The 14,373-nt window shown below is 29.6% G+C and overlaps 2 protein-coding genes across 15 annotated transcripts in view; one reads left to right on the top strand and one right to left on the bottom strand.

The window, feature by feature from the left end:
• The window catches only part of PGS1 (Phosphatidylglycerophosphate synthase 1), a 134,149-nt gene that overhangs the window by 69,290 nt on the left and 50,486 nt on the right, over positions 1 to 14,373 (bottom strand). For 2 of the 13 annotated variants that reach the window (XM_085821493.1, XM_085821488.1), the window contains exon 1: positions 889 to 2,201. The exons of 6 other annotated variants lie outside the window; for them this stretch is intronic. Coding sequence is in view for 1 of the 7 variants with exons in the window: in XM_085821483.1 (XP_085677609.1) it covers positions 4,975 to 4,988 (14 nt within the window). In the remaining 6 variants the exon portion in view is untranslated. 5 more of the 13 variants (XM_085821483.1, XM_085821484.1, XM_085821489.1 and 2 more) reach the window with 5 other exon arrangements.
• The window catches only part of LOC118205207 (diphthine methyltransferase), a 55,525-nt gene continuing 46,509 nt past the window's right edge, over positions 5,358 to 14,373 (top strand). The window contains exon 1 of one of the 2 annotated variants that reach the window (XM_085821496.1): positions 5,358 to 5,484. The gene's annotated coding sequence lies outside the window, so the exon portion shown is untranslated. Of the gene's footprint in view, positions 5,485 to 5,513; positions 5,635 to 14,373 lie in introns of those variants that run through there. The other variant, XM_085821497.1, reaches the window with a different exon arrangement.

The following is a 14,373-nucleotide window of genomic DNA, read 5'->3' on the forward strand; positions in this document are numbered from 1 at the left end:
GTCATATAAATACGATAGTGATTACATGGCGGCATGAAATTGCTATTTTTGTTGTTCGAAAAAGCATTAATTCATGGTATGTGCACTTTATTTTATTCTTGTTCTTATTTTGTAGAATGTTATGTTCATTGTTTTTTTACTATGAATTTCTGTCATTATTGTTGTTTTTTTAAATTGTTTGAAATTTATTTGTTATTTTTGTTGATTAGTGCATAGCGCCTAGACTGTGCAATTCGTAGATTTCTTTGAAAGTTGAAATAGAACGCTGTGTACATGGTATTCTTTGAAATTTATTGTTGTTAATTTATTAAAGTGAGGTGTGCGTAGTTCGTTTGTTGCCTAGATTGTGCAATTCAAAGATGTTTTTTTTAAAGTTTAAACAGGATGCTGTGTACATAGTATTCTTTGAGATTTATTGTTGTTATATTAATTTATTAAAGCGAGGTGTGAGTAGTTCGTTCTTTGCCTAGATTGTGCCATTCATAGATTTTTTTTTTTTTTTTTATGTTAAAACATATTGCTGTGTACATGGATTCTTGTCAAATATTTTTGGTTAGAAACTTTACGTTTTTGCTATCTAAATTTTTTGTTTTTGTTTCGGATTTTTAGCTTAAATTGTGTGTTCAAAACATGGTTTTTGCACGTGCGTTTTTGGAGACATTTTAGGCTTAAAGTTCGAAATGTAGACAAAAAATTTAGACAGTAAGTAATATGGCAGCATGGAGTTTCTCGCCAAAAATGTTTGGCGAGAAATTTGGCGACTTAAGGGCACATATCAGAGTAGTTCCAAAAAAAAAAAAACAACAATAACGACAGAAATTCATACTAAAAAACAATGAACATAACATTCTACAAAATAAGAACAAGACTACAATAAAATGCACTTACCATGAAATAATGCCTTTTCGAACAGCAGAAATACCAATTTCATACTGCCTTTAACATGGCGCCACATAATCACTATCGTATTTATATGACAGCCAGACACGCTATCCAGAAAATTCATACTATGGTTCACAAATAATTATAGATTTCTATTTCTATCATGCACAGCTACTAAAAATAATCTCCCAGACCATCTTTCCACACCTCCAAATACCCACTGCGCCTCAACAACTTCCACCACTTTATCTTTCCCCCTATCTTCTGAGACACAAACGCGAACAAACAAACCAACGAGCTCTAGTGAAAGATTTTTGAACGTCAACAGGGTTGCCACACAACACGCAATTGCGCCAAAAACCAGCGCAGAACCCGTATCGCCACATTTGGTGAAATTAGGGCGTATATCAATGTTATACCGAGATTTTTCATATAAAGGTTTATACAGTCAAAAGCCGTTAATTCGGACACCCATAATCCGGACTTCAAAGCTACAAACTTTCTGCGCATAAGATTTTTATGGCTACGAATAAGCGTGTGCGCAAAATACGTTTACGCATGCACGTTTAATGTATAACGCACGGTATAAGCTAAGCTAAAATTATCTAATTCAGTTAATTTTGCAGATTGTGTTGCTCCTTAATCTTCAAATTGGATTCGGCTTATTATTTTTTGCAGAGTGTTAGAGCAATTTTATAAAAGTAAGCTTTAACTTTCGATTATGTCAAATACAATTTCTGATATATATTTACTAATATGTAAAGGATCTACAAAGCGAAAGTATGTTTCGAAGTCCATTAAACAAAAAGTGGAATTGCTGCAAAAAATGGAGAAAGGCATATCCTTTGTTTATCTAAACTTTAACGTTTGTTTATCTTTAACGCCGCGGCGCGCAATGAATTGGAAGTTGATTTGTCAGCACTATCCTTATTTTCAGGGCAGATGTTTTTATTTTATTTGGCTTATAATTCCTTACTAAATGTAGTATTTCATTTCGATGTACTCCGTCTTTAATATGATTTAAATCAAATTCCACGTCATTATAATTCGCTTCCGATAGCCAAGAAAGTGACAGAGGTTATTGAAAACGAAAAAATTTCGATTGACAAATTAGTCGGTATTCTCGACACAGCAATTATAGGACTTGAACAGTGGAACTTTGTTACTGAACAAGAAATTATTATTTATAGAATTAAATTTATATTATTATTTATAGAATTAAAGAGAATGTATTATCACATAAAAAACGAAGCAACTTAAAGAAATTATATTGAAAGAAATGTTTAATAAAGTAAACACATAAATATAAAGCTTTTTTTTTTTTTTTTTTGTAAATTTTGATACCCTTTAGATCATAATTGTTCTTCATTTCATAAATTATGGTTTCATATTTTTAATTTTATAATTTCTGCATGCCATCTTACCAGATTTAAACTGATGATCTATAATCCGGAAAAATCGATAATCCAGAATCGCCGAAGTCCCAACGAGTCCGGATTAACGACTTTTGACTGTATAAACAAAACCTTTCATATAAAAGTTTATATAAACAAAAACGGTCTGCAATAAATTTTGCAGCATTTCAGTTTCAGTGAGTTTTTTCTTGCTATTTTTTTTTTCATCTATTTGTCAATGATTTCAAAATGCTGTTTTTGCAAGTGAAAATGATTTGAACTATTTATAATTAATAATCTCACAATAAATAAATTGCTAATCTGAAATTAAAATGAAAATTTTCTACAAAAATAAAATTTAACATTTACAGTTGATTGAAAGGTATAATTATAAAACCTAGCTCCAATTTTGACACCTTCCAATCCTGCTGTTAAACTGGTATAAATAATATATATTCGGTACTATTCGGTTTCGAGGACCATAAAAAAATTGCAGTGAAAATGTACGCGCAAAAGCGCCAAATCTAGCAAACACACCCATTTAACAGCCCGCCAAATCTAGCGTACGCGCTGATTTCAGATCTCGTACGTTTATATAGTTCTATATTTCTTAAGACACCATTGAAATACTAGTTTATTTTTAAATCCTTTTTGATATCCTATGGATTTAACAATTTGGGAATTGCCCATGACGAAAACTCAGCAATAGAATTTTGAATAAAGTGCAGAATCACCCACTCCTTGACGCGTTTTTAAGAATTGCACATACTCGGTATCCATGTGAACATCAACCTATTTTCACTTAAAAAAAAAAAAATTAGAATTGCATAAAAATGGCACTGAACACATCCTTGATTTTATCTATGTACACATCGACCTATTTTCACTTAAAAAGTAAAAGAAAATTGACAAAAATGCAATTCTTTTTACCCTTGTAAAAAGCGGCAAACAAATAAGTGAGCGATTCTGCACTTTACCGAGAATATTTTCAAAGAAAAAACATCATTCATTATAGAAAATTACGTTTGAACAACAAACGAAATGAAATTATGCTTTAGCGATAAGTCGGTAGTGAAATAGTGATGCAGGCATCCATTCAGTTATGTTTAGCAATTTTTATATAAATTATAATAATGATCTGAAATAGTTTACTCTCATGCTTCCATTCAGTCATGTTTAGCCTTTTTCATATATATTATAACAATAAAAAAGTATTATATAAAATTAACCTTCATCTAAATTAAAATATCAATCTTAAATAGTTACTATACTTCCTTTCTTGCAGCAATTATTAGGGTTGCCGCAATTATTCGTGGCAGCATTGGCATCAACAATAGTTTGGCGATTTTTTATGGCCCTCAAAACCAAATAGTACCATATATTTATATTATATTAAGTTAGTATTTAAGTTAAAGCATTTGATAAAGTTAATATAAAATTTAAAAGCATTCATGATTATGTAAAACATTTTAAATTAAATGTACGGAAGGGATATTTTCAAGGTATGTTCCGAATCAAATATCAGTATCTATTCAAAATATGAATTTTGTTTTGAAGGAGAGGAAAAATTTGTAAAGCAAGAGTGTAATTAGATTAAGTTTCTATTTAGAAAAAAAAAAAAAAAAAAGATTTATTCAAAACTTAGAAACCCAATTAAAATATAATTATACAAATCTAATTAAGATTTATATAGGCCTTACAATATGTTCATTTTTTTCCAAGAAAAATAAAACTTAAAAATGTAGTTATGTAATAACCAATGGGATAATCATACACATGGCTTTTCAGTTCAGCTGGTCTATAAATAATTTTGATGAACTTTCCAAACAGATTTTAATAATGGAACTAGAGCAGTTTCTTTTTTTTTTGGGGGGGGGGGTGTAGCAACTGGTTTCGTATTATGGTTTACTATATTTTTCACTTTGGGCAGGTACAGATATTACTGAAGGTAATGTGACTTAAGTTTATCACATTTGATTTTACATAACATATAAACTCAAATTTATGTTCCTAAAAAAAAAAAAAAAAAAAAAAAAAAAGTCTTCAACAATACACACTAACGATATAAAAAATTAAAAAGGTTAAATACAGAAAAATGAAATTAGATACTCATGCTTATTTACAATACATTAATTAAGTTACTTAACTGAATAACAACTAAAATACAAGACAAATATTTAGCACAGATGTATCATAACAGAAATATTAAGTTTTGTAAGTTGAGGTAAGGCTTTAAAAATACATATGTGGAAAAAGACTACTAAAAAAAAAATAAAAAAAAATTGAAGCAATTTAATATCCTTAATTTATGTAATCTTAAAATTTACTTATATACAGAAGTCTTTAGACTTATAATAATATCTAATGTTTTTTGGATATAACAAATTCTTAAACTCATTAAATACAGTAATTAGCAACGGAATTTGAAAAACAAAACTTTTCAAGTACAAAGAATTGCCTGTTGTGAGTGTACGGAAATGAAAATACGAAAAATATATTGCAATACGGTTTTAAACGATATTACAATATAGTTAAAATTACGAACTGTTTACAAATCTTCCAAAGGCAACAACATCACTTAAGGTCGGCTTTTCTTGACACGTTCATTGTGTTAAGTTTAAAGCTAAAGATAGTCATTTCAGTTTAAAAATAAATAAAAAGAACAAAAAAGCTGAACTCATCAAATGTGTTTCCTTACACTTGTGGTCTCATTATCAAAAATTTTATTGCCTTATCTAGTAAAACCAACTGTTATATTATTTTTATAAAGTTTTAAATGACTGTGTACTAGTTTTCAAAAAAAACTAATTCAAAAACGGCGTATTTTATTTCCAAATTCGACACCACGCGTATATGTTTACATTGAAACGTTGGTATTGCCATATTTAGAATAGTAAACATCAATATAACAATAAATAAAAGTTGTTAAAAAACAAAATAATTGTTTAAATTTCGACCACAGCCTAAAAATAAAAATTTATATGATCATCAGCTATTAACGTTTGTATGTCATTGCATTCATTTCACTTATTCTTTAAAATGAAATTTTCCGTCTTCCGGGTTGTGTTGATTTGAAGAACAATGCATTTTCTCATTTGGCAACGGTTCCTCAGTTTAATGTTTTTACTTTGAGTGTTTGATGTGAGTTTGGTGTTTTGTCAAGAAAAGTCCTGCATTTGAATCAAGAATTGTCAAACAGTTGTAAAGTGTAAGTGTTGTGATCTTTCCTGTTTTTACCACATTTCTTGCTCTGAAATTTTTTTGTTATGTCAGAAACGCGAAGACACAATAGAAACAAGGTTATGTAGCCCTTAATAACAAAATGCCGTGTGTATATTGGAAATATTAATGACTGATGGTATATAAACGTTTAGATATATTTTTACATGTTGTTATTACGAACAGTAAAATGAATATGCGGTTTAGCCCACTGCTTGGCGATTGTTTTTCAATGGGCAATAAACGCGCCAACATGGCTAACCCGATGTTTTGAAGCTGTGTTGTTATTCTGTTGCCACTAAATGTTATCGCCCTGTGTTATATTTAAAGAAATTAAATATTGAAAAATCTGCATAAATGTTTCTCGCATTGTGATAAAACAACGGTACCTAGAGCCATCAAATTTTGAATAACATACGTTTCCAACCTAATATGGGCATCTGGAATTCCAAACTTGGAATTTTTTTATTATCTGATTGATATTTTGTAAAACTTGAATGAAATTTTTATTAGCAAACTCAAAGATTTCAAAGCGAGCAACTGCAAAAAAGTAAGGGAAAAAACAACATTTTTACGTGAAACGCAAAACTGTGTACCGGAAATTCTAAAGATATACTCATTTTAAAATTGTTTTGCGATATTGCTGTTGAACTGAATTTTATGGTTTAAGTGTAAGGAACATTATATGATAAAGAAATGTAACACACAAAACGTTAAAAAAATGCCCCTTTGGGCGTAATGTGAAATCTAAAAGCTTTCATTATTTTTATTTTATTTATTTATTTATTTATTTTACTTGTTAATTTTATTGCGGTTTGAATGTTCTTATGTGGTTTCTTTTTTTAATCGAGTGTTCCCCCCCCCCCCCCGTGGGTTTTAGCCTTTTTTCTGCATATATTACGAAAACGGCGTATAAACGTTTGTAAATTTATTTAAAGATGAGGGGGGATCCAAAAGGGTTTCCCCCTGAAATAAATTCATATATAAAACCCCTCAAAAAGACTTTGCATTTTTCTTGAAAAGGGTAAGTGAAAAAATTTTTCTTGTATTTTTCGTTTTAAAGTTGCTTATTTTAATATTTTGTATTTCTTTTTGGCTCAATCCTAGAAGATTGGAAAAGCTAACGTTGGGCAATTTTCTGATGTTTTTTTTAATGAAAATAGATCGATATGTACACTGCTCAAAAAAAAAAAAAAAAAATGGGTCAGTGCTATATCTCCCGTTCTAATGGGCCGATTTACAAAATTCAAACTGCGTTTTTCATGTCTCGAAAGCGCGACTTAGGATATATATTAGATTTATATATAGCACTATTCTAACGTAGGTATTTTGACACAAAAATCAGACGTTTTCTGAAATAATATACCAATTTTTTTACATATTTCGATTCTACGACTCAAATTATGCCAGAATACCAAGTTTTGTAAAAATCGTATGAGTAGTTTTTAAAATATTATTGCCAAATTCAATGAACATTGAGAAGCTAAAATATTCTAACATAGGTATTTTGACACAAAATCGGACGTTTTCTGAAATAATATACCAATTTTTTTACATATTTCGATTCTACGACTCAAATTATGCCAGAATGCCAAGTTTTGTAAAAATCGTATGAGTAGTTTTTAAAATATTATTGCCAAATTCAATTAACATTGAGGAGCTAAAATTTTGATTTTAGTTCAATGTTAATTGAATTTGGCAAATATTTATTAATATCTCTTTTTTATTATACTTTTTTTTAATTTTCCTTTCACATTTCAAAATTTAGGTTCATTCCAAATAAAATTTACCCATTTTTTGTGTTTTGTTTTTTTTTTAATTTTTATTTTTAAATAATTTTTATAAATTTTTCGAAAAAAATTTTGAATTATAACCTATAAAATTTTTACCTTCATCTTAAAGTAGGTGTATTTTTAAGCATATCTGCAAAAAATTAGACTTTTTATTCAAAATTTTCTAAGATATACACGAATTTACATATTTTCGCGTTTTGAAATTTGGTATCTTTTTTTTGAGCGATAATAAAGCCAAATGTGGTTTATGGGTTTTTGTTACAGTGAATTGCCACAGCTATTTTTAACCTTAAATTTCAAGTAAAATTTTACGGAGAATTAATAATATGATATTGTTTCCCTCAAAGATGCGTAATAAATATTTATTAATACTATATGAAAAGCTATTTTTTTTTTAAATTATAGATGATATTATTCAAATTTTTAACTATTTTTTTAATTTCTCTCTTTCTTTTTTTAAAAAAATAAGAGTAAATTTTTACCTTCGGCGTTTTATTGTATGCTACTTTACTTTAACTTCGCGTAATTCTAATTGTCTAAAACTGATAATTTTCGTTTGATGTTTATTTGAATTTTATGAAAATATTTTATGACATTAACTGCATAATTTATTTTTAAACAAACTGTTGCTTTTGAAGTGGCTGAAAGAGCCGCTGATACTATCATCCATATTTTTAAATCACAGTATATTTTTATAAAAATATAAGATTTAGAATAATCATTTTTATAAAAGTCAAATTATGATATAAACATATAACCCTCTAGAGACTGAATTAATGGAAGTTCAATGGTTATGTAGAAATGATCTGCAGTTACTTAATGGCTGGATAAGTCAGCAGGTTCTGTGGACAATCCTTAAAATTCTAATTTAGAATGTAATTGTCAAGAACTGAATCCTGATCATCAGTAGTATAATAAGTAATTATTACAGTTATTAATAAATCCTTTTTATAAAGTAACTGCAAATATTTCAAAAAACTTTCTGTCTGAATGCAAATATTTTTAATTTTATATTAACCAAGATTGCACACGATATTATTTATTTACACTTCAATTCTTACCGTCAGCTCTAGTAGAAGTTACAAATCAATTATATTTAATTAAGGATTGGATTGTTTAATTATGGCAAAGCACACGAGGGGTAAAGGGAGGGATTCCTTCGTGGAGGACTTTCTAAGGGAAACTGGCTCGTATACACGTTACACATGGGGAAAACCACGAAAACGCCCATGCAGCCAGCCCGTTAGCGGGATTCGAACCCCGGAGTGAACTACCAGTGTTCAGAGACTTTACTGCTCGACCGTTTATGGGCCTTTATGAAATGGAAGGCGATAAGTTTGAGCTTTACATTATGGTAACTTGGCGTTTTTTTGGCAAAAATTTGGCGACCAACTCTCCTCCAGCAACCCTCTATTTTTTTTTCCTGCAGACACGTTTCTTTTCTTTTTATCTACTGAACACTTCTTCCAACAATCTACTAGCCGAATTACACTTATGCTAGAAATTTTATCTAACAAAACTGCTTAATCATGACAAATATTCACTGCAAAATTGGGAAAAAGTGCACAATACCATACTCCTTACGCGTTTTTCAAAATAACACATACACATAAACCATGTACACGCCGACTTATTTTTACTAAAAAAAAACATCCCAGAATTACACAAAAATGGCATAGCGCACACTCTTCACTATATCCATGTACACTGTTTTTTTCTCATAAATTAGAAAAATTTCACGAAAATACATGACAATTTTCTGAATCTTTAAACCCGGTAAAAAGAACATATATGAAATTACCTGATCGCGAAAAAGTTTATACCCTTTCCAAATATGAACATTTCCACATATAAAATAAATAAAATATCCAAAAACTTTTACCTCTAAATCATCTATTATATTATACACGTCACCAACGAATTCATACCGCAAGCATTACAAATACTTAGTGTCAAATATTTAAATTATTTCCATGCACGTTTACTTCAACTTAAATGTATACCAAATTCCTACAAACATAAAATTCACAAAATAACTATTGTTTAATTAAAATATCACTAAACTATGTACACGTCGACTTATTTTTACTTAAAAAAACATCCCAGAATTGCACAAAAATGGCATTGCACACTCTTCACTATATCCATGTAGACTGCTTTTTTCTCATAAATTAGAAAAATTTCACGAAAATGCATAACAATTTTCTGAATCTTTAAACCCGGTAAAAAGAACATATATGAAATTACCTGATCGCAAAAAAGTATATACCCTTTCCAAATATGAACATTTCCCCGTATAAAATAAATAAAATATCCAAAAACTTTTACCTCTACATTATCTATTATATTACAAACGTCACTAACTAATTCATACCGCAAACATTACAAATGGTTACAAATACTTAGTGTCAAATATTTAAATTATTTCCATGCACGTTTACGCAAATTACTTTACTTCTACCTTACATTTAGAACAATGCATAAAAATAATATCCTCAAATAATTAAAAATACTAACTTACCTATTCTTCTTCAGAATCTTGATTACGTGTCCCATAAACTTTTCTTATTTCTGTTTCAGGATCTTTAAAATCATACCTTGGTGTGAACTATAGTTCACAACTATAGTTCACACCAAGGTACCAAGTAAAATAAATAACTTAATAAAACATCTTTACTTCTATCTCGCATAACCTTAAAGAAACACTTATTACTACCCCTTTCAATCCCACTAAATACCCATTTCGAATTCACTTTAGTTAGGGCCATGGGATCCAAAAATTAACGAACACTGTTTCACACAACACAGAATAAAGCCAAATACAAAATTTCCAGTTTCCCAATTTCCCCCCTTTTCCGATTAAAGAACCGTAGTTCGTCCATTAATATCACATGACATATCCCATGATCTCTCATTTCCCTCACATAAAATAATGCGTAATCGGAACTGAGTACTGCTCACATTATTCCAAAGTCCCAGGTAGTAACCTTTATCGCCTCCAAAATGTCACCAAACTACCAGTTACCATATTCTAAAGATCAGCCAGCGATAACTTTATTTAAAATGATTGTCAGAAATATCAAGATATTTCGAAAAGTTGGATGCTTTTTAATATACTTGAGGAATGCCTAAAGAAAAAGAGCAAGAATAAAGTAGAATGCCTGAAGAAAAAGAGAAGAAAAAATAAATTTTTAGGTAAAATTTAGTATTTGTATTTTTTTTAAAATTTGAAACTTTTTAATCTTACGATTTCAAAAATAAAATATTTGACTAAAATATAAATAACATTTAAGAAACCAAATGTAGGATAAAATTGTGTAAAGCAATGGGCACAATGATAAAACTGTTTAAAGCAGTGTATGCAAGTCATCCTAAGTTAAAATGTCGGTTATTCATCTCTCCTATTTATATATATCTTTTCTGAACGGAACATTGAAAGGCGTGTTAACTGTACTTTACTGTATTTTCTCTTTTAATAAATGCAGTTTTCAAACGCATTGTAGTCTGGGTTACACAGTATTCCTCCGAAAGAAAAGCAATTCAAATAAATAAAATCAAATTCTGGAAAATTTATATTAATAAATATATTTAAAATGCTCAGTTCGAAGGAATAAATAGAAAATTTTAAAACAATTATCTGAAGAGACAATGCAACACAAACAATTAAAATAAAAGTATAAGAATTTAAAAATTACCTAAAATAATAACTATGACAAAAAATATATATAAAGAAAACTATTTGAAAAAAAATAAACGCTGCACCTTTATTTACGTAGTTCAAATAGGTAAATAGAAATTTTTAAAACAGTTATTCGAAAAAAACCATGCAACTTAAACAATTAAAATGAAATTCGAAAAAGAAAAAAAATTACTTAAAATAATAAGTTGTAATTAAAAATATAATATAAAGAATATTATTTGGTAAAAAGGAACGATGGTGACTTTTTTTCCTCTCACAGGAAAGAAAACTAGGTTGCCATATATTAAGAAGTTCGCCAAGTGAATTATTCTTGGCGCAAACTGACAAAAATGTGCCAACATAAATTTGTGAATTTCTCCGTAAATTTCGCTCCAAATTTTACAAAATTTCATATTTAGGCGTAATTTGAGTCGTAGAATCAAAATATGTAAAAAAACTGGTAGTTATTTCAGAAAAAGTCTGATTTTGTGTCAAAATACCTATGTTAGAATAGTGCTATATATAAATCTAATATATATCCTAAGTCGCGCTTTCGAGACATGAAGAACACAATTTGAATTTTAATCGGCCCAGTAGATCGGGAGATATAAGACTGTCTTTTTTTTTTTTTTTTTTTTTGAGCAGTGTACATGGGCAAAGCCAATGCAGTGCACGATGCTGAGTTTGTGCAATTCTGAGATATTTTTTTTAAGTGAAAATAGATCGATGTGCACATGGACAAAGCCATTGTGGTGCGCAATGCCGAGGTTGTGCACGATGCTGAGTTTGTGCAATTCTGGGATTTTTTTTTAAGTGAAAATAGATCGATGTGCACATGGGCAAAGCCAATGTGGTGCGCGATGCCGAGTTTGTGCAATTCTGGGATTTTTTTTAAGGGAAAATAGATCGATGTGCACATGGGCAAATCTTCATAAATGTATGTATGTTTCCCTCATTTTGATAAAACAACGGTACCTAGAAACATCAAATTTAGAATAAGGTCATCCTCCTGCGAATATGGGCATCTGGAAGCCCAAATTTGGAATTTGTTTTATTATCGTTTTCATATTTTGTAAAACTTTAACGAAGTTTTGATTATTATACTGAAGGAATTTCAAAGCAAGCGATGACAATGCTCTACAGATAAAAACATTTTTATCTCCAGTGCGCGAGACTGTGTATCGGAAAATCTAAAGATATGCTTATTTTAAAATAATTTTGTGATATCTCTGTTGAACTGAATTTTACGGTTTAAGTGCGAAGAACATGATATTTAATTAATAAAGGTAACACCCAAAGTGTTAAAAAAATGCACCTTTAAGGCATAATGTAAAATCTTAAATTTCGGATTTTATTTTTTGTTTTTTTAATTTCATTATATTTGTTGTCTTTTTTTTAATTTCCTATCGTTGACAATATTACCTATCATAGCTTTAGATATCGAAAAGCCATGGCTTTCACAGCGCTTTCTAATAACTAGATACGAATCAATTTCTTCGGAGAGAGCACAACTGTCCGAAGACAAATTGTCAATTAGCACAACAATCTGTTTTAAGTTAAAAGAAAAAATCAGAATGCAGAATTTTTGGCTTTGGAGAGCAAATTAGTACTGCTGTCCATGAAGACTTGACATGTTTAAAAAAAAAATGAGAGAATTACACAAATTAACTTCATAGAATGTGCAATTCTATGCTCTTTGCTACTGGAAACTAGAAGAAACTCCGTTACAAGAAGTTTAAATTTCTTACAAGAAAAAACTCGTACATTAGCAGAAACCATAAACATGACTCTTGAATTTCAAAACCATGCACATTATCACAAACACTGAGGTAAATGGTGGCATGCAACAGTTAGTGGGTTGTCAGATAAATGCATTTTTTGCAATATTTTCGGTTGCCTACCTTGACAACATAGTGCTTTGGTCATTGATTCTTGTCAAGGGTGGGTGAATAATGCAATAGTACTGAAAATTTTACTGAAAGGGAAAAGACTCCATGTTTTCGTAAGAGTGTCTTTTTTGGGATGTCAAGTTAGTGATCTTTCTCTTTATGATAAAATGTATGAAGGGAACCTTAAGGAAAGTCACATTATCCTGAATGCCATCTTATCCAAGGATAACAAGCTTGTACATTATGTTAAAAATCATAATTTTCTTCTTGAATACTTATCAGTTATTCCAGTTTAATATACATTTTCTTGGCAATAATTTTTTTGGAGATTGAGAATCATTTTGGTAACCCTCATCTGTGTGTGCCCCTTCCATAAAAAAGAAATGTCTGGTGGCAATCATTGTCATTTTTTCTTCTGATCTTCCAGTACACAAATTTTGCTTGTTAAAATTTTTCTTCTCTTTAGCAGCTATGCATTTAATTAACAATGAAAATCAAATATAGTTTACAAAGTTTGCATTTGTCACTGAAAAATTATTGCCAAGAAAATGTGAGAAAACTGTACACCAAAATTATCTGATAAGTACTATCTTTTTAATTTATATATATGAACGGAAAATGTTTTCATATGAAATAGTGTATCATATACCGAGTACAAGCATGTTTATTTGAATGTGTTTGTGTATCTCATGTCTAAACTCGGTATTTTTGTATGCATTATTAAATATGTGTGTAAAATTTTGTAGGATAAGAATCCTTTCTGTTAAAGGTCTACTTATAAATTTCATTTATAAGGTATTTGAAGCACATTGGAATTTTGAAAATTAATATAAATAAGTCTTAGAATTTGCAGGTATTGCATTTGTTTTGGATAATTGTTGAAAGGCCAACCTAAATTTCTTTTCAAGAACTTTCAAACAAAAATGGTATGTTTAGTTTTAGATTTATTTGCTGTATGTATTTTCCAAGCTGCATTGAGCCTTTGTCTAAAAATTATTTATCTTTTCTTGCAGATTTCATTAAAAAATGGATGAAGATAATCATTCTGTTGATTCACCTGCTCAGAGTAATCCTGGAACTCCACTACCCAGTAATCCTGGTACACCACGAAATGACCGAAATGATGATATTGCTTTAGTTTCCTCGACCTCTTGCTATCCCACTCCTCAAAGTACTGGCTCAGGTTCATCTCGACAGCAGCCTAAACCTAAATATTCTCAACTTCTTGCTATCATTGAAGAATTAGGAAAAGACATTCGACCCACATATGCTGGAAGTAGGAGCTCTGCTGAGAGACTGAAACGTGGCATTGTGCATGCTCGAATTCTTGTGAGGGAATGTTTGATGGAAACTGAAAGGAATGCTAGATCATGAGTGCTTATTTAATTATTTTGTAATTGATACAAAGATACATATTTTTGTTTTTCATTGAAAGCTCATTGTTGTATAAAATTTCCAAATGAAATTTATCCTAAATTTTGCTGAACCTTTTTCATCATTTTGATTGAGCAAATTTT

The sequence above is a fragment of the Stegodyphus dumicola genome, chromosome 8, assembly GCF_044657685.1.
Source record: "Stegodyphus dumicola isolate Sdum_Otavi_A_Nest chromosome 8, ASM4465768v1".
NCBI classification, from domain to species: Eukaryota; Metazoa; Arthropoda; class Arachnida; order Araneae; family Eresidae; genus Stegodyphus; species Stegodyphus dumicola.